Here is an 18236-nt window from a genome sequence, read left to right on the forward strand (position 1 = left end):
TTTAATTGTTAAATTACGTAAACACCCCAGTACAGCAGCTTCCAGGAAGAGCAGGATGACGCAGTAGGTGTGCAATATGTGTCAAAATGGTGTTGGCACTGCAATGTATGCGGCAGCAACCGGAGACGATTAGTCTCAAATTGATGACCTAGCTTGCAGAATGAGCACGCGCACGAGAGTGTAAAAACCAGTCGAATTTACCTTAAGGAACCTCACATGCAGGTAGAATTTTGATTACAACAGGTGTAATCACTGGATGCGCCAGTTGCTTTACACAGTAATTCATTAACATGGGGTTTTGCATTGCACTTCTGCCTACTAGCTCCATCCTGTGAATTGTACAGGGCAATCCAGACCAGCAGATATGGTACATGCATTAAAAGATGTTTGAGCATTGGTATCCACAATATACTGCCATGAAGGTGCAGTCTCCCAATCACCGGTACCATGATACAATAATGGGCATAGAGTCTGCCTTGCTCCATGGCCATGCTATCCAAGCATAATCCTGACGCAGGATATTTGCCCTCCACAAACAGAATGAGCAAATCAGAAGTACCAAAATTGACTGTCAACAAGTTGCACCCTCATCCAAGCTTGTGCCTCAAGGTGGCACATCTTGCAGATCTTCTTTGGGGCCTCATCGCCTGAATCCACCCCCGCCAAAGCTGCCGCCCCCTCCTCGGCCCCCGAATCCCCCACCGCCAAACCCGCGACCGCGGTTACGGAAATCTGGAACACAGCCCGCGCACTTCCTTGGCAAGCATTTCTAAGAGCAGGTATTGACAACACCGGCAAGACAGCAGGATACCAGCATGTTACAACAAGACATCATCCAACAATCGTACACATCAGCTCTAACATATCTAGAGGTATTAGGCACGTCAGGGTGTGAAACGCACTGCTGCCGCCGCCGCCGCCGGCAACGGACGCGTACTGGCGCAGCTGGTCTGGCACGGTCTGGTGGGCCTCGGACAAGATGTCCACGATCTGGCGCGCCATGCGGCCGTTGGCGCTCGTGAAGAAGCTGACGGCCAGGCCGCTCGCCCCCGCGCGCGCGGTGCGGCCGATACGGTGCACGTAGTCCTCCGCGGTGTTGGGCATGTCATAGTTGACCACCATCTTGATGTCCTTGACGTCTGCAGCAGACAAATGCGCGGGGCACGCCCCGCGAGAGGTGCCTGTCAGCACTGCCCTGCTGGCGGAGGCCTACTGCCCCGCCAGACTGCCCTGCTTGTTCCCCCTCTTGCCGTACACTTGTCCCCGCATGGACCCTGACCCACTCTCCCCTCGGCGCAAATCGTCACGCAGAGAGAGCGGCTAACACTGCTGGTGCACAGGACAAGCTGCCTGATGGGAGTAGGCGCAGGCACTCACCTGACCAGTCGATTGGTGTCCTTCATCACTCGAGCAACAGAGTCCATGATCCACAAGACACTCTCGAAGCGCAGGCCGAGCTCGTGCATTCTCAACTGCCAAAACGTTTGGGCGGTGAGACAGGTAGGGATCATGTCCAGCATCCTCAATCACTGGGCTAAATGCGGGAGCATACGGCAAGTCGAAGGAGACAGAATAGAGCATGTCTGGCAGAACATTTGTCTGCATGAAGCAGCATGATGACGCGCACAGGCAGCATGCAAAGGACGCCAGAAAGCAGAGTGCAGGTATTTTGAAGGAGATACAGGTTGGATGAGAAAGCAACATCATGTTGGCATGCCCAGTGAGGGTTCTGCATACCAAGTCCCCGCGCTGCAACGTCGGTCGCCAGCATGATTGGGCTCTTGCCAGCTTTGAACTCCTGCGCCCAGGGACACACCTCAGCTCCAATCCCGAATGGCACCTCGATGCAAATTTTCCACATCATGTTACAAGGTGTGAGTTCTCCTCACACCCAAGTGTGGTGTAGACATGCATGCAGCATGCGTACTGTGCAGCAGGCCGCAGTGCAGCAGGCTGGAAGGATGCTCACCGCCAGCACCCAGTCGCGCTCCTGCTGGGACTTGTCGCCGTGGATGGAGAGGGCGGGCCAGCCCTCGGTGCGCAGCTGGCGAGTGACAGCGTCGCAGCCGCGCTTGGTCTCGCAGAAGATGAGCAGCCGCGAGCCGTCCATCTCGCGCTCCAGCAGCCGGCTCAGCGCCCGGTACTTGTCGTCCTCACTCAGGAACTGGAAGTGCTGATCTATCAAGTGGTTTGCCTGCAGCCACCCCGCACACCTCAATCGCCAATGCTTCAAATCACCATTACCAGCTGGTGATCTCTTTCTCCATGTACTGTTCTTCTCCCCCCTGCGCGAAGACAGACTTCATGGGGGGCAGACTGAGGAGTGCTCAGTGAGCAAGATGTGTACAGATGACTGAGGAGGTGGCAGCACCTTGAGGTCGCGGGAGCCGATGGTGACTTGGTAGAAGTCGCGCAGAAATGCGCTCGCGATGCTCTGCACATCCTTGGGCCATGTGGCGCTCCACAGCAGCGTCTGCCGGTCAGGCCGGATCTGCAGCACCACAGTGGCACATCACAACCAGCCAATGGTTGTTCTTCTTATTGTTCTACTCATTATACTTAAGCAGGCGTTCAAGCATGGTGTTTGGGTCACATCGTGATGCCGCGCATGCTGCCGGAGTTCGGGCCATGCGCAGATCACCTGTGACACAATGTTGCGGATCTGGGGCTCGAATCCCATGTCCAGCATGCGGTCGGCCTCGTCCAGGACCAGGTATGTCACCCGCCTGAGGTTGGTCACCCGCGATTCTAGCATGTCGATCAGGCGGCCTGGCGTGGCAATCACAATCTCCACTCCGTTCCTCAGATCCCTCATCTGCGGCCCCTTGGGCGCTCCTCCATACACACACCTGAACATGCCACCACTGTCAGCTTGCTCCCAGGCAAGACAGTCAGCAGAGCAAGGGTGCAGTTAAGTTGCTGCAGGGCGCACGTGTTCTTGATGCGCGACGATGTCCCAAATTTAGCGCACTCCTGCTGGATCTGCACTGCAAGCTCGCGGGTGGGAGCCAGCACCAGCACAATAGGCCCGTCGCCAGGCTCTGCACCCCAACAGCTACTTTCGCATGTGTCTTTTATCAGCTTCTTACGCCAAGTCCATTCAACGCATGCAGGTTCACTTGTGTCAACTGCGATGAGGGTACCGACAGATGATTGGGAAATTCACCCAGGTATGGCTGCGCATTGATGTGCACAATTGCAGGCAGCAGATAAGCGAGCGTCTTGCCGCTGCCAGTCTCTGCTAGACCCACCAGGTCCCGTCCCAGCAGTGCCATGGGCCATCCCTGAGCCTGGATTGGGGTTGGCTGCGTGAAGCCAGCGTGCTTCACCTCCGTCAGCACGTATTCTGCGATAGGACAGGAGACTTACGAGTATGCCATGGCAAGTGTGATCTCACTGTATAAACAGCGAAGCCCAGTCCAGTGAGAGTTGATCTGGTGGCGAACTCACCTGGGAAGGATGCTTCCTCGAAAGTTGTGACAGGTTTTGGAATATCGTGGCCATCGATATGAATCTCTCTTGCATGTCGATACGCCTTGACCTCTTCTAAACTCCTGGATTGCACAGCGGGATGCTCCACATAAAAGTTCTTCTCGAAGGGCATGAGCTGCTTGAAGTCCGGCTTTTGCAGATGTATCGCATCCAAGTCTCTCTTCCCCCCACCAAAGCCTCCGCCACGTCCCCCACCGTGACCACCACCGTAACCACCACCACCTCCAAATCCACCTCCGCCATACCCACCACCTCCTGCCCCATGATGATGCCCGTAGCCGCTCATATTGAGCTCTCTGTTTCACAGTGCATTGTTGTAGGATCCTTCATATCCGCGATGGTCCAAGGATTCTCTCTCGTCAAAACCAGGTCTGTTAGTCAGCGATGCTTACTCATCTTTGGATGAGATCGCACGTTTGAACTCTCATCAATGCAGCGGCAATCATTGAGACGATCTAATATAGACATCGAAAATCTGTAACAAGACACCATGCTGACAGGCAGCCATCAAAGTGTCTGCACGATCGGGCCCTTGCCGTCCAGACTCCATCATACCAGATCTCTGGCTGTTGCAGCACCGATCAGAGGAGCAATCCATCGCAGAACAATAATTCGAAACGAACAGAAACGATTACAGCCTGTACGAGCAGATGCAGATGACAAGGCTGGAGAAGGCCAGACCAGCACAGCTGTTGAGCCAGGTAAAGTGCTGGGAAGGGAAGGAGATACCACCCCATCAGCAACTGATGTAGAACAACCGGTATAGATCGCACCAACCCACTCAGCTTCAGCTGTCTTACATGGCAGATAATCTCACAAGTGTTCGAGTAACAATTTTTACTGCTTTTAAAGAGGTTCACTTTTGCCCAGGAAGTATCAGTGGCAACGTCAGAGGAGGATATAAAGACACTGAAAGCAGCACTCCAGATGCAGCGTGAAGGAGCTCAGGATGTTGGTTTGGTTGAGGTGGGTTGCAGTCTAGTGTGTGCATGCACCATGATGGAGTTGCCAGGCATCCTGAACAAGCACCAACAACAGATCTTGCCAATCCTTGTGCAGGGAATTCTCGAGGAAGTGAGGTTGATATCCTGGCCCAACCCACTACAGGTATGTTTGGTATCATTACTATATGTCAAGCTGTGCAGTGTCGAAGGGAAAGCGCCAGAAGTGGGCGTCTTTAAAAAAACTTCTTCTGCATTGCAGGCATTGTCAGATACTTTCGTCGTGATTGCCATCGTTGCTGGCACAGCGGTCAGCCTTTTCGCAGTGAACACAGTCTTGTCAGACATCTCCAAGCAGTTATATTGATTTTTCCACCAGGTGTCAAGATTGAGTCTCTTGAGAAAGGTGCCTGACAGATCGTCCTGAGTAGCAAAAGGCTTGCAAGAGATTTGTAACATGATTACAACATGAATGGTGTCTGCTCTCAAGCTTGTCCAAAAGTAAACATGCTCCTGGCAGTGACACAAGTTTCCCACTAGAGTCAAGTCCCTCTGGTGCTGTTCTCAGCTGCCACGAATGCTTCAGCAAACATTCTAGACAATTTCAGGGGAAGGGGGATCAAGACTCCAGGGCAGCTGCTCCAGAAATAATCTCGGTAAGCTCTGTGGTGATAGCGGCCTGGCGCGTCCTGTAGAACACAAATACAGATGCTCAGGCAATGACACCACAGCACAGGCCACTCTTCACAATCAGCTGCCTTCTTCGCTGTACAATAGCAGGTGGGTATTTTGCAGGAAGACAGCAGGGCACCTGTTGTAAGAGAGGGTGAGCTTGTCCAGCATCTCCTTGGCATTCTTGGTGGAACTCTCCATGGCGCTCATCCTGGATGCCTGCTCGCTGCAGTTGTTTTCCAAGAGAGCATTGTTGAGCGTCTGCACCAGCACTCACTCTTGTCAAGCAGCTGCTGCATCTAATCCCCATCGCCACATCAGAAAACACAAGACATGCGAAAAGCTTGTGAAACGAGTGAAACCCTTCTGTGCAGAAAACGTAAGTCTCACACATGAGAGTGAACAGGCAGTAGAGTGCATTGCAGTGAAATAAGCAGCTTGTAAACCCAAAAAATACCCCAAACCCATAAGGATCGTTTGCAGATGAGCGAGGGCCGAGGGTGGTCTCACCGCTGCCAGCTGGAACTCAGCCAGGTCCTGCAGGAGCTCGCCCCTGTCAGGGCCCTCCATCTCGTACACGTCCAGCTTTCCACCGGCCTCCACCTCCTTCTCAAGTGCGTCAGGGCTGAGCACGGTCGCCACGGTGGGCTTGAAGGAGATGGCCGAGGAGAAGCGGTTGAAGATGATGCGCACTGCATCGTACTCTGTCTTCATCAGCTCCTCTGCGATGGCCGACACCTGCATGGGCAATGCCACAAGCGTCATGTGGGTCACTTCCTGACAATACACGGACAAGTATCAGGGAAGGCACCAAACTTTCAGCAACTTTGCTTTTCTCAGTACATTTGCAAGTCAAAGGGATAAAGAGGTTGGAATGGCAGCGCAGGTCGCACCTGAGAGAAGGTGACGCGGACTTTGCCAACATCTGCGATGGTCTGATTGATGTGAGAGGCCTGGTCACGCTGCAGCTGTGCCTTGCCCTTCTCCCCAATCACCACCAGCTCACTGTTCTGGCCCTCTGAACAGGAGCAGGCAAGCCTGTCAGTATATGCTCATTGCTTCTGACATGCCAGAAGTATTATTGCCCTCTGAGAAGATGACCGCATGTTACCTTCTGCGAAGGCCTTCAGCGTCCCGCGTGCATACTTGGACACTGTACTGTTGATGCCTCCACACAGGCCCTTGTCTGTCGTCACTGGGACTGCTACGTTGGTCTCCACCTCCACAGCTGCAGCAGCAAGTAACATACTCAGATTATTACCCTATTGGGCTTGGGAGGGAGAACCGTTTGTTCATCGTCATGGGACCACATGCATGGACAATATTGCTGCGTGCGTAAGTAGATAGCAGAGTTGAGTAGAAACATTACCTGGCAGATCACCCAGCAGCTTCAGGAAAGGTGTCAGCAAGCCGCGCGACTTTTCTGTGTTGATTTGTGCAACCCGCATCTTGGAGGCTGCAACCATCTTCATGGCACTGGTGATCTTGGCAATGTTCTGCACTGATCGCATCCGCTGCTTCACTGCACGCAAGGGATGGAAAAAAGTGTGAGAATGTCCAATCCATATCACCAACTTAGGTCTCACAACTGTGCCCGTGAGCAGTGTAAGCTGCAATGCAGAAATTGATAGGTGAGGGGTCTTTGTAGCATATACGCATTGAAGTGACGTGGAAATGGTCTCCTCACCTGCAAGCTGAGAAGCATGGCGGACACCTCCCAGAGTCCCAGCCCTGCAGAATGAAGGCAATATTTGAATGGGTCTCCTATCATGCTGTGCAGCACGTATATTCACAAATAACCTCACGCACGTACCCATCCAGCAAAGAAGACTGCTTTGTCAGGTCTCCCACAAGCCCCTCAGCGATTTGTCCCTGCTGTTGGATAGTTCGGTGGATCCTGCCACCCAGGGCACCCGCCCTTCGGAGGGCCATGGTGTCGTGTGATCCCTTCTGAGGGCCTCACGCCTTCGTGTCAGCTTTCCTTTTCTCAACAAATCTACTCAGGTTGCTTATGGCTCGTGGGTCGAGGATTCCCAACTTCTCATTACCCTTCGATTATACACACTATACACCCTCTCCAAGAAACCGTCGGTGCGTTTCACACGCTTGCGACCTGCCCGTGTGCATTCGGAGACGTTTTGGGGTACTTTTCAATGTTCTGGCACATTTTGCTGCTGACAAGTATTTGGCTGTACTGATTTTCTCCTTCTGCATCACTGTTCATCTCATCCAAGCTAAACTACAGTTACAGATCTGTGCGAGAACATGGAAGTATCGATGGTGAGTGAATTTTTGTAATGCATTTATATGTGGGTTTACATATTATACTCAAACAATCTCATAACATTCTTTTTTCACTCAGGAGCTCCTCCTGGACAACCTTAAATTGCTAAATTACGAAACCGAGTTCGCCCTCAGCAGGTCATCTTCTTGTCTATACATTCTTTTCATGTGTCAGCATGCTCTGTCTGACTTCAAAGAAAGGTGCATAAAGCAGAAAAATGGTCACTGCAGGAAATTGAGTCTCCTGACGAGATTCTACTTTGCAGCACCCCTTCCGTCGATCAATCAAGCCCAGTTGATGTACTTCGCCAACCTGGTAATATCCTGGGCTTCTATCGTGGCCTTAAGAGCTCTTTTAAAGCTCTGGTGCAGTGGCGGCGGCTTACTCAGGGCATGTACACAGGTACAATGGTTGCTGTCGCTCTCGGGACATGCAGTCACCATGCCACCAGAGCAGGCCAGCACACAGGTGTTGTGCAGGGCAATAGTGGCCAGCCTGGAAAGATCTGGGTTTACTGTACCTCAAGTTCCACCGAGTGACCTGGAACCTGGGTGGGGCAAGGCTGTCATCCTGGTGCTCAGCACCTTGGCTGAGCGTGCCCTGATGGCGCAGCACTTCCAATGGAAGCAAACTTTGCATCCTCCAGAAATGTGAGTACATGCTTTGTACGTGGACGCAGGCAATCTGAAGCCAAATTGTGGGTCCTTGTTGCTAGTCACCTCATGCGTGCAGCATGATGCTAGATCTGGTCTCCTGCAGGCACCTTGAAGCAGCAGAGGTTGATGCTGAAGCGGAGATTACAGGAGAGGATTGCACAGATGGCAGCTCCTGCTGCTCAAGTGAAGACTCTGCCGGCATGGAATGCAACCTTGCCCCTGGAAAGGAGGACAGCATGCCCACCACCTCAGCGAGACAGGTGATCATTTTCCCCCTTCAGGCAGCACTCTTTATGCCTTCAGCCATATTGGCCCATCTGATAACCTTCGGAATTTAAAGGATATGCGAATGCCTCGCAGGCGCATGCCAAAAGGTGGAGGCTGGAAACGGCGAACGTGTCCCATCTCGTACAGCCAGATGACGACATACATCCCACTACTGGGCAAGGGAGAAGAAGTAACGCATTGGAGCTGTACCAACAACTGCATGCTCGATGGCCTCAAGTGAAGGCCTGCTTGGAAGCAGTGAAGTCAAAGGCGAGCACTGATCACCAAGATAGGCTTTGATGCCAATTTCCTGTGCTACTGACACACAACCATATGTGTTGTGTTTGGAAGCTGGATAATAGCAAACGATTACAGCTTTGCAGATCGCGGCGGACTTGGGAAGGATAGCAGAGAAGGAGAACATGTTGAATAGTCAGGTGTCAGGCCTAGCTGCTGACCTGCGCGAGGCAAAGCAACAGCTGTTGCAGAGCCAAGAGCTCATGTTCCACCACAAGATAGCCTGCAACGATCTAGAACTGGATCTGGAGTGCACTGTGCAGGTAAATAGATCTGGACAGATGTTCTTCACGTCCGGACGAGGATCCTTTTTGAGAAGAGGGACATTGCACATATCGCCATCATTCTTTTCAACGTGAATCAAGTTAGGGGTTTGACTTAGCCAGTTCCAGTCATACGAGTGTGGCAACACAATGCTGAAAAGTAATTGCCAATTAATTTTCCTGAAAAGGGTGCCGAACATGGAAAACAATGATGCACAGGATCTGAAGACTTGCAAGACGCAGCTGGAGCAGCACAACATGAGGATGATGGATAAGAAGCCTATCTCGAGGATGAAAGATGCCATACTGCAGCTTCAGGGGGATATTCAAAAAATGCATGTGCACACTGGCATGCTGCAACATCAGCTGCTTTCCAGCATGCTTACAAAGAATGGTGGTCCCTCGTAACATCTACTGGCTGGCATGTAATCCATATTATTTTGAATCTGCCATTGACAGGGTGATGCATGCAAGATCTCACTGCTGCAGATCTGCATCTAGACACAGAGCTCTGTGCGCTAACAGGCAACATTGAGCACCAGAGCGCACAGGGCAAAAGCCTGGCGCTGCCAGTCCTCTTCAGGCGTGTCTTCATCAGCTGCAGCGTACTATGAAGATTCTGGATGCTAATGGCCATTCATGCCATCTCACCAGCGCCCTGCTTTTCGTAAGCTGTTAAACATCACGTCTTTAAGTGCAGGGCGCTGCTGTGGGCCGGTCACTTTTTGGCCTCCACCGCTTTACTTTCATAGGCCACATATGGCTTCAGCTGCAACAACAGTGGAACGAAGTTTAGTTACATTGGGAACGAGTCATCGTTGTTCCTAGTGACAGAGAATATGCACATAGATGAGTGGTTCAACAGAAGGGCATACTTACCTTGAAGCCAGTTAGATCTGGAACAACGTAGTCTGGGAGCCTGTCCTTCAGAATAACATATGTTCCTGCAACGCAAGAAGTACAAGTAAATGTCATCATCGCCTAGAAATATCCGATGGCACTCTCCTCACTTACCTCGATGAACTCTACTCACCTTTCCTAGTGTGATGTCCTGTAGATGGAACACCCTTTCCCTTGTAGAAATTTTTGGGACCAAGCTTCGATGTCAATTGTGTGAATCCCTTTCGGGGCACTCGCCTTCCCCGTCCTGTGAATACTCCAAGAGCACGAAGCAACATGTGCTAGACTTATGATCACTTACGACAAGGGCTCGACGATTGCAACATAGAGATGGTTGACTTACAGAATCAGTCGTCTGACCCGTATTTATCCCTCCAGATTGACGTTTTATGTGGAGAATGGAAGGAATGCATCATGGGCCCTGCTGCAAGAGACAACGCCTCCATACTGCTCGAGTGCATGGCATTGGGTGCATCAGGGAATGGAAGCCATTTGTCTTTTGAGGGGTGTGAACAGGAAAGAGCATTGCAGAACCCAAAAGAACATAAGCAGTCTGCCATCTGATCACATAAATGATGCACATAATGATGTGCACGTGCAACCTGGCTCGGCTTCAAGCACCTATTGCTGGCAGCCGGCGCTGGCGCTGCGGCGCTGGCAGGCTGGGGAAGTCAGGTATCACATGCGGTGCTAGATGGCAGGGGTACTTTGTATACTATGCAGTGCTCGAAATCAAACCTCATCGTTACTATTTGATTTCATGTACTGTGTGCATTATCACTGTCTAAACCCAGACGACAAGGCAAGACCACAGGAGCATGATGACGCCAAGACTGTGAATGCAAAGGAGAACCCAATGATAAGGCATTTCATACTTCCCAGCAACTGCTTTTCTCTGAATCACTTTTCACAGGGACTCTTGCAACCTCCTGTTAGCTTCATCTTGCAGGAATGTTGGGATAAAGTCTGGATGCAGCATCCTATCTGCATCCACGCCGACATCGCTGCTGACCTGTTCAGTAACAGCATCTGTCTATCAGAAGTTCCAGGTGTGCCATTGTTGCGCTTGTAGCTCACGAGGGGATCATGTAGGCACGGCTAGCATGCAACTGGGATAGTAGGTGACCTCACCTTGCACACATTGAGGATGCTGCTCGGGAATATGAGCATGTTCAGCAGGGCAAGCAAGCGCACGGCATTGGCAACCTGGCACACTGCTTTTCGCTGCTGAGGGGGGACTGTCCTGTTGGGTATTGACTGCTGCTCGCTGCCTGCAGCATGACCATTCTCGCTACCTTCTGCCTGGGGTGCCACCCATATCATGCCATTGCACCCCAGAATGATCTCCACCCCTGCTCACAGTCCCTCTTTGAAAAGCCATCATGCAGCAGCACACGAACAATACGGCGCTGATGACCACCAGACTATCATCACACATTGTGCCTGATTCAGGCACAACGATTCTGCAGCAAGCAGCGTGGGCGGACCTAGACTGGCGAGAACATTGAAGTGCTGCTTCTGTCGCTTGATCAAGTTAGGCGACACCGTCACAACTTGACCTCCGCTCAACTGCAAACCAGACACATGTTCATGTGGAGATGAGCTGCTGCCTATCAAAGTGGATCTGGTCCAGAGCCTCTCACACCTTTCAAATTTTAGCAGCAGTGCATCTTAGAAGGCGGCAGGGACACAGACCTTGCCATACTTTGTGCTGCGTGTGTGGAGCGCAATGGAGCCGTCTGCATGTAAAGACTGGACTTCTGCCTGTTGGGACAAGCAATTGTCAGAGTGATTGGACATATGGAACAAGCTGAACGTGTTTCTATTGAAGGGACATCCAACTGAGAGAAATGAGGTTCCTACGCTTATCAGATCGCCCTCCTGAAAAATGCTGCGCATGTTGATCTCATCCTCTGCTGTGCGCCGTCGCTGCAAAAGACGATGCTTGTCAATCAACCACTACCAAGGTGACACCAAAAAAACAGCGCCTTTGCTGCAAGGTTGTCAGAGGACTGCATGTTGCCGGAAACAAGTGCTCATTCGTGCTTCATCACACCTGAGCACCGCCTGGCAGATCCACAGAGGACAGCTGCAGAGCCACGTCCTGCCTAGCATTGAGATCTATCTTCCATCGTTTCCCTGCTACCTGTGCTCGCTCGCATTTATGTTTGTCATTTTCTTGATGAACACAGCCAGAAGCACCACACACAGTGCAGCCAGTGTTCTGTTCCAGCCGCAACCATCCCTCACCTCTGCAACCCGGCCGATCACAATGTCACCCAGTGCCGCCGAGTACCTGGAGTCAGCAGCAGGATGTAGAGAATGACATTCTGTCTGGGATTTCTGCATGTGCCGGGAAAGAATGTATGCGGGAGAGCATGCTCACCTTTGCTGCAGTGGCCGGACAGAAACAAGCTTATTGACGCGCTCCACAAGCCCACAGACAGTTGCTACCAATTTGCTGTCTACCACTTGCGTTCCGTGGCCCCTGCAATAAACAGCCTCGTCAGCTGATACCAACAGAAGCTGAATTTGTTGTGTGAGAGAGATAGCTAAGAATACAACGTAGTGTAACACAAAAGATGTAGCATCTTGCCTTAAAAATCCTTCTTGCATATCAGTATCTATTGTGTCGCCCACACATACTATATCAGGCAGGGCACTCGGGACGTCTCGAAGGGCGGCTTCTGCCACAGTGAGGATGTCAAACTCATCTTCGCTTGGTATACTTATCTCTCTCGCCATCATGGGTTCCTCACTGCGAAGGATCGTCTTCTGAAAGAACAAAGCAAGAATGTGATCTCAAAAGAGTGTGGCCGGAATCTGATCGAGAAAGTGTGTTTTATATCCTAATCTTTGATCACTTCAATCGATTTCAAAGAAGATGGCTTCCTTTGCTGCTATTTCAAAGAAGTCTGTGAGAGTGAGTCTGCCGTGGCTGGTGGGCAGCAGAGGGCCAGCCCAAATGCCCAAGTTAGGGCAACATGTGTGCATGCAAATGCATTGCTATAGTGAGCAAATCCTCTCTAGTAACATTCTTCTTGCACATAGACATCGGTGACGTCTTATTAAGTACGTTCCCGACATCACAGCGATAAAAAAAGACGTAATGGCCAGTCGCATGCGCTCTGCTGCGGCAACACCGTGCACGTGTAGTGATCACTAGTTCAACCAGATGGACTACACTGCGCCGGCCGTAGCAATAGCTACGTAGCTACATTAAAGAGCCTTGCGGCTGGAATGCTTCGAAATTGACAGTCAGGCTGCATCTAACTAATTATATGTGCGGTCATGGCTTGGGCCACTCCAGACATCCGGCCTCACATATCCACATAGTTCACCGCCATGGTGGATCAGTGACCCCTCAAGTGCAACCTTTTGTAGATTAAGCACTGCAAAAGCCGAGATTTATTGTTATTCATTGCGTGCAGCTCACATGTCATAATTTTGTGGTAGTCATCTGACTCGATCAAGAGCCACTGACAGATCTGATCTAGAAGCAGCAAATTCTCTATCCAAATTCACTCCTTTCCCTTCCGTGAAGGGTTTGTCCTCTTGGCAGCTGGCTCGGCGCCTGACGGTGCGGCTCTCTTCTTGCCCTTACCCTTATTCTGCGGTGGTTCCGTGGTGACCTCCATTGGGGCCGCCTCACCTGATGGGCGCAGGGGCACACGATCATGTCAGCTTCATTCTGCCAACTCGGAAGCTGGAACTCAACGCCAGGGATATTCAAAACTCAAGTGAGGTGGTGGCAGTATCTGAATGCCTGGGAATGCAAGTTGGCATGCCAATAGAATGAAAAATATGATCTGAAGAACCCATGTCGCAAGAAAGAAAGAGAGCGAGGCGCACCATCTGCTGCAGCAGCAGTGGCATCAGCAGGCGCTGCGGCCTCGTTAGGGGGCAGAGGAGCAGCAAAGCTTGATCCAGCCTCGTCAACCTCTTCTGCGCCTGTCTTGGCGGCCGCAGCCTTCTTGCGCCCCGCTGCCTTCTTGGCACGGCCGGCAGGCTCGCCGCTGGGCCCCGCCTCGGACGCTGCAGCCGCCTTCTTGGCCTTGCGCTCCGCTGCAGCCAGCTGGTTGCGCATCCTCTGCATTCACAAACGCCAAACGTCAATGAAGTTTTTTGCTGCGACAGCTTCTCACACAAACCGCCGTGAAGTCCCTTGCAAAATATAGGGGACTATTAATAGAAATTGTATAGAGACAGCTAGATCAGGGCAATGCTTGAATGCAACATTGCCTTCTTAACCTGCAATGCCCGGGTAGCACACTCACCCTGACCACGGCGCGCGTCTCCAGGAAGTCCCCTCCCTGGTCCTCCACCATGCCCTTCAGCAGCGACTCATCGTACTCTGGGAAGTCGGCCACCAGCGCAGCCATCTCCTCAGCTGCACGCAGCTCACACACGCTCCTCAGCACGCCTTCCAACAGGTGATATTTGACAATGACGTCAAGAATATTGAGCAGACAACGATGAATCTGGCACAGCTCTTGATTCAGCAGTAAACTCACCAGACTGGGGAGCAGCTCCGCCGCTGGCTGGCGCGGGCGCAGGCACTGCTGCCGATGCAGGCGCGGGCGGCGCAGCCTCTGCAGCTGCCGGCTCCTCCTGCTCTTCAGCTGCCGCGGCTGGCTCTGCATCAAGCGACATAACTTTTCAGAGAATTGAGTTTGGTAGTGCTATGCGCACCATTTCAGACAAGAAACTGAACAGCGCCAAAACACGGATCCACCACAAAGTCAATGCGAATCAGAAAATGGTGATGCTGCTCACCAGAGGTGGCCTCAGGCGCTGCGCTGGGCTCAGGGGCGGTGTCAACCTCAGCTGGCGCGCTGTCATCTGCCGCCTCCTCCGCCTCATCCTCCTCGGCTGCATCGTCTGCCTCGCCCTCGGCATCGTTTGCTCCCACACCGGACTCCAGGCGCGCCGCCGCCTCCTCCGCCTTCCTTGCAGCTTCCTGCAGCTTCGCGATGACCTCCACCATGCCCCTGTCACACAAACCCCAAGAATGTGACCACAAAGAGGGGAATAATGAACATGCTACAGAGCAGGTAGAGGAGACCAATGCGAAGGTGTGCTTGTGTAGCAGACAAGGGCCTGAGAGCTCACCTGTTAACCTGGCCATGCTGCAGGAACTCTGCGATGTCGGCCTTGCAGGTGGGGCAGGGCTTGACCACCTTGCGCTCGCGCAGAGCGCGGCCGGCGTTCGTGGCGCGGTCCTCAATGTCACCCTGGCCCTGCAGAAGGCAGGCCACCGCTTCGTTAGATGCAGCTCCAGCAGCAGCAGCACAAGTGACCATCAGGGAAGAGCAAGTGCGTTTTGAAAAGGCGATTTGAGGGAGTAATTGCACACCTGGAAGTTGGTGAGCAGGCAGGGCTTGCAGAAGTGGTGGCCGCAGGGAGTGGACAGCGGCTGGGCCAGGATGCCCTTGCACAGCGTGCAGGTGAACTCCCGCATTGCGCGCTCGTGCTCATTTGCCTGCCATGCCATCACAGGAACGCTCAGTCTCATGCTCAAGCCCCAAGACAAGCATACATGGCAGGTTCTGGAAGGGAGGCCAGAAGTATTGCCAGGTTGCGAGGAGTGTTTGACTGACAGACCTTGCGCCGGGCCTTCTTGGGAGAGGAGGATGCGTCGCCGCCTTGCTTCTGGCTGACAGGGGCCGGTCTGGCCCAGCCCCACTCCTTCTTCTCCGCATCATAGTCCCTGCACCAAGCATCTGAAAGTGAAGAAGACGGCTTGATACATTTGTTGACAGACTTGTGACGCACTACAGTGCGGCAACATAGTCGCGCAGGGTGACGCAGAGCAAAACGACGTGGTGAGGGAGAGGCATGCATGCACGCATGTAGTGCATGGAAGCGGGAACTCACCACCAGGGCTTGGCGCCCATCTCATACACCTTGCCCTTTGCCTCCTTGATCTCCTTCTGCACGGCTGCAGGCAGCGATCCGGTCCAAGGCGCGTCTCCGCTGTCTGCGCAATACAGCTATCACCATTTCAGACTCCTGCAGCCCCGGCACGGCAAGCACAGTGCGAAGACATCATCTGCCTGCATGCATGAAAGCACTGAGATGGTGCGGGCGTGCGAAGGGCACCTTCTGAGGACCAGGGCGCAGGCTCGTTTTCGCAGCGGATGAAGACGTAGCGGCAGACAAGCTGCCCCTGTGTGCCCGGCTTGCGGTAGGCGCGCGCAATGCGGTAAATTCCGTCGTACCGCACCGGCTGCTCCTCACTGGGCGCGTAGGCGCTGCGCTTCTCCTGCATCATGGAGGATGCCGTGCTGCCCTTGGTTCTTGCTTTATAATTGTGAGGGGACATGGCATAGAGTACATATTCATGATCAGAGCATATTTACATACTGCAAAGTGTAAGGCGGGTAAGAAGTGTACCTTGTGGGAACGGACAACGCGTACGGGGAGGCCCTTCTCGCAGGAAATGAGCAGCGCTTTGTTCATCTTGTCAAAGGTCTGGTCAAAAGATTGGATCTTATTGACCCGCTTGTTGCCGGACAGGTCGCGCCCTCCGCTGCCCGTGTACAGGAACCACTCCCCCTCATCCAGGTCATCCTCATACCTGGCATGCGCACAGCTCAGCTCAGAAGATATGTGCGCCCTGCGCTGTCATCTCTGCCGACGAGCCCACCAAGAGACATCAGGGCTTTGAAAATGGACAGAAACTTAGTCAATGCGCAGGTGTCCTGCAAATAAGCAAAAGGCCTGCCATGTGGAGACTTCTAAGCTGGCTGCAGGCAAACTGCTCACCCGCCAGACAGGACGACAGACTGCGCTCCCTGGCCGGACTGCCCAGCGATGCCGGCCACGTGGGGGAAGTGTGCGCCCCACTGACGGCAGTCGAGGCGGTCCTTCCAGAACTCTCCCACACGGATACCCTGCATGCCCCAAGCATACCCTCCTTCACCTCATGCACTCAGGGTTGCTGGGATTGGACGCCAGAGGTGGAAGCCCACAGGCTGCAGGAAAGCAAACAAGCTGCTAGAGGCATATTGGCACAGGCTGAGCATATGTAAAGGGGATCGTCACCGTGCCGCGAGGATCGGCCTCTGGAGGGATGGGCCCGAAGTGGTCGCCGGGGACGGTGACCATGATGCGGCCGGAGGCGGCGTTGGCGCGCCCCGAGCGCACTGCGCGGTCTGTAGTGAACGCCTCGTCCGGCCTGTCCTTGTCGTTGATGTGCTGCAGCGACACACAGCCATAGATTATTGATTTCACCAGAGAGGATGGCACTCCTGGGCTCTAGGATTGACAAGTGTGCAAAGGTCCATCTGATGAAGACGGGCGGGTGCGAAGGAATGGGAGAAGGTTGAGGAGGGCACACCACGACAATTTTGGTGTTGACAGGGCGCTGGCCCAGCTTGGCCATGCGGATGGCAGAGGCCAAGAGGGTATTGATACGCGGGTTGGACGCAAACTTGGCCGGGAAGGCATGGCGGCACGTGGGGCAGGTCTTCTTGCCTTGCGCAACCCACTTGTTGAAGCAGCCCAGGCAGAAGTTATGCTGGCAGGGCGCCTGCGAGCACAACCAATGCAATGAAACACTGGGGAGGTGCCAGTCGCAAAAGAGGAATAATACAGTCAGAATTTGTATCACATTCAGCCAAGAAACGGTGGGGCACCGTGACAGGGCGAGCGCAGAGGTCCATGCACATGGCGCATTTGAGGGTCTCATCAAATATGGTGGTTTCGTCCGCAGCGTCTTTCCCCTTGTCATCTGTTACACCAGCGAACTCAGTGAGATGCTTCAGACCGCGAGGGCAGGAGGTTGGGAGCACAAGGGGGCTTTGATCTTGTTTTCCAGACTGAACAGAGGGTTGACTGCTGCCACTGATTTGGCATCATCAACTGCAACGATTTGAAAGTGTAGAAGTTTGCAGCCATTACAAGGCCCCTTTCCTCATCGAAAAGATTAAAATTTGGACAGGACAAGATGTTAAATCCAAACTACCCGTTGCAGCCTCGTCTGTGTCCTTCACTGCCGGCTGACTCCACCGCCCCGACAGCAATTCCTGACGTTTCTTTGCCTTCTCAGCATCATTCAGCGACTGATCGAGCTGAATCTGCGTGATGCACTTTCGAAGCTCTGCCTCATCCATCCTGGCCACGGCCATGAATCACACTCTTCTATCGAACGACGATCTGCAGACCCAGGAAAGAGTGTGTCCTATCTACAGCAGTTCCATCGTTCCATCCACCGTGTTCATCATCAAGCTTCTGTCTGATCGGTCAATGATGGAGTCGATCCTGCGCGGCAATTTGAGCGATTACGGATCGAGGGCCCAGACAAGAAACGCCGTCGCAAGACCCGCACTTGCTTGTTCCCACCTGAACTCTCAGATCACAGCTTGAGCTCATAAATGTGGCCGTCCGAAGGGTTCTGCTGCTTGCTTAAAAGATCTGTGGCAGCTCCTTGACAACTAGGCGAGAGCGACAGACAGGACTT

The 18236-nt window shown here is 53.0% G+C and overlaps 5 protein-coding genes across 5 annotated transcripts; all 5 read right to left on the reverse strand.

The window, feature by feature from the left end:
- Window positions 1-640: 640 nt before the first annotated feature.
- On the reverse strand, window positions 641-3686 carry COCSUDRAFT_65263 (DEAD-box RNA helicase; the record flags this gene model as incomplete). The annotated part of the gene is made up of 9 exons (XM_005649959.1): window positions 3451-3686; window positions 3167-3346; window positions 2933-3041; window positions 2642-2849; window positions 2372-2491; window positions 1970-2194; window positions 1738-1798; window positions 903-1139; window positions 641-732 (listed from the first exon to the last, which is right to left on the reverse strand). Exons 1-9 carry the CDS (start codon window positions 3602-3604, stop codon window positions 641-643), a joined length of 1386 nt encoding a protein of 461 aa, XP_005650016.1. The 5' UTR covers window positions 3605-3686.
- A 1021-nt stretch (window positions 3687-4707) lies between these two features.
- COCSUDRAFT_28042 (F1F0 ATP synthase gamma subunit) lies at window positions 4708-7092 on the reverse strand. The gene is made up of 8 exons (XM_005649960.1): window positions 6919-7092; window positions 6793-6836; window positions 6475-6627; window positions 6217-6333; window positions 5999-6123; window positions 5616-5843; window positions 5245-5366; window positions 4708-5122 (listed from the first exon to the last, which is right to left on the reverse strand). Exons 1-8 carry the CDS (start codon window positions 7035-7037, stop codon window positions 5053-5055), a joined length of 978 nt encoding a protein of 325 aa, XP_005650017.1. The 5' UTR covers window positions 7038-7092; the 3' UTR covers window positions 4708-5052.
- A 2147-nt stretch (window positions 7093-9239) lies between these two features.
- On the reverse strand, window positions 9240-10143 carry COCSUDRAFT_52881 (hypothetical protein). Its single transcript, XM_005649961.1, has 3 exons — window positions 9906-10143; window positions 9752-9816; window positions 9240-9641 (listed from the first exon to the last, which is right to left on the reverse strand). The coding sequence occupies exons 1-3, from the start codon at window positions 10048-10050 to the stop codon at window positions 9591-9593; spliced, it is 261 nt and encodes an 86-aa protein (XP_005650018.1). The 5' UTR covers window positions 10051-10143; the 3' UTR covers window positions 9240-9590.
- A 370-nt stretch (window positions 10144-10513) lies between these two features.
- Window positions 10514-12636, reverse strand: COCSUDRAFT_22697 (hypothetical protein). Its single transcript, XM_005649962.1, has 9 exons — window positions 12369-12636; window positions 12159-12260; window positions 12023-12068; window positions 11829-11918; window positions 11636-11701; window positions 11468-11536; window positions 11260-11341; window positions 10904-11124; window positions 10514-10784 (listed from the first exon to the last, which is right to left on the reverse strand). The coding sequence occupies exons 1-9, from the start codon at window positions 12518-12520 to the stop codon at window positions 10680-10682; spliced, it is 933 nt and encodes a 310-aa protein (XP_005650019.1). The 5' UTR covers window positions 12521-12636; the 3' UTR covers window positions 10514-10679.
- Window positions 12637-14880: 2244 nt separating this feature from the next.
- Window positions 14881-17904, reverse strand: COCSUDRAFT_13684 (hypothetical protein; the record flags this gene model as incomplete). The annotated part of the gene is made up of 11 exons (XM_005649963.1): window positions 14881-15012; window positions 15129-15254; window positions 15377-15482; window positions 15653-15752; window positions 15875-16037; window positions 16169-16352; window positions 16541-16668; window positions 16820-16972; window positions 17115-17306; window positions 17413-17499; window positions 17716-17904. 11 exons carry the CDS (start codon window positions 17902-17904, stop codon window positions 14881-14883), a joined length of 1560 nt encoding a protein of 519 aa, XP_005650020.1.
- Window positions 17905-18236: the final 332 nt, after the last annotated feature.

Source organism: Coccomyxa subellipsoidea (assembly GCF_000258705.1).
Source record: "Coccomyxa subellipsoidea C-169, whole genome shotgun sequence".
Lineage (NCBI taxonomy): Eukaryota > Viridiplantae > Chlorophyta > Trebouxiophyceae > Coccomyxaceae > Coccomyxa > Coccomyxa subellipsoidea.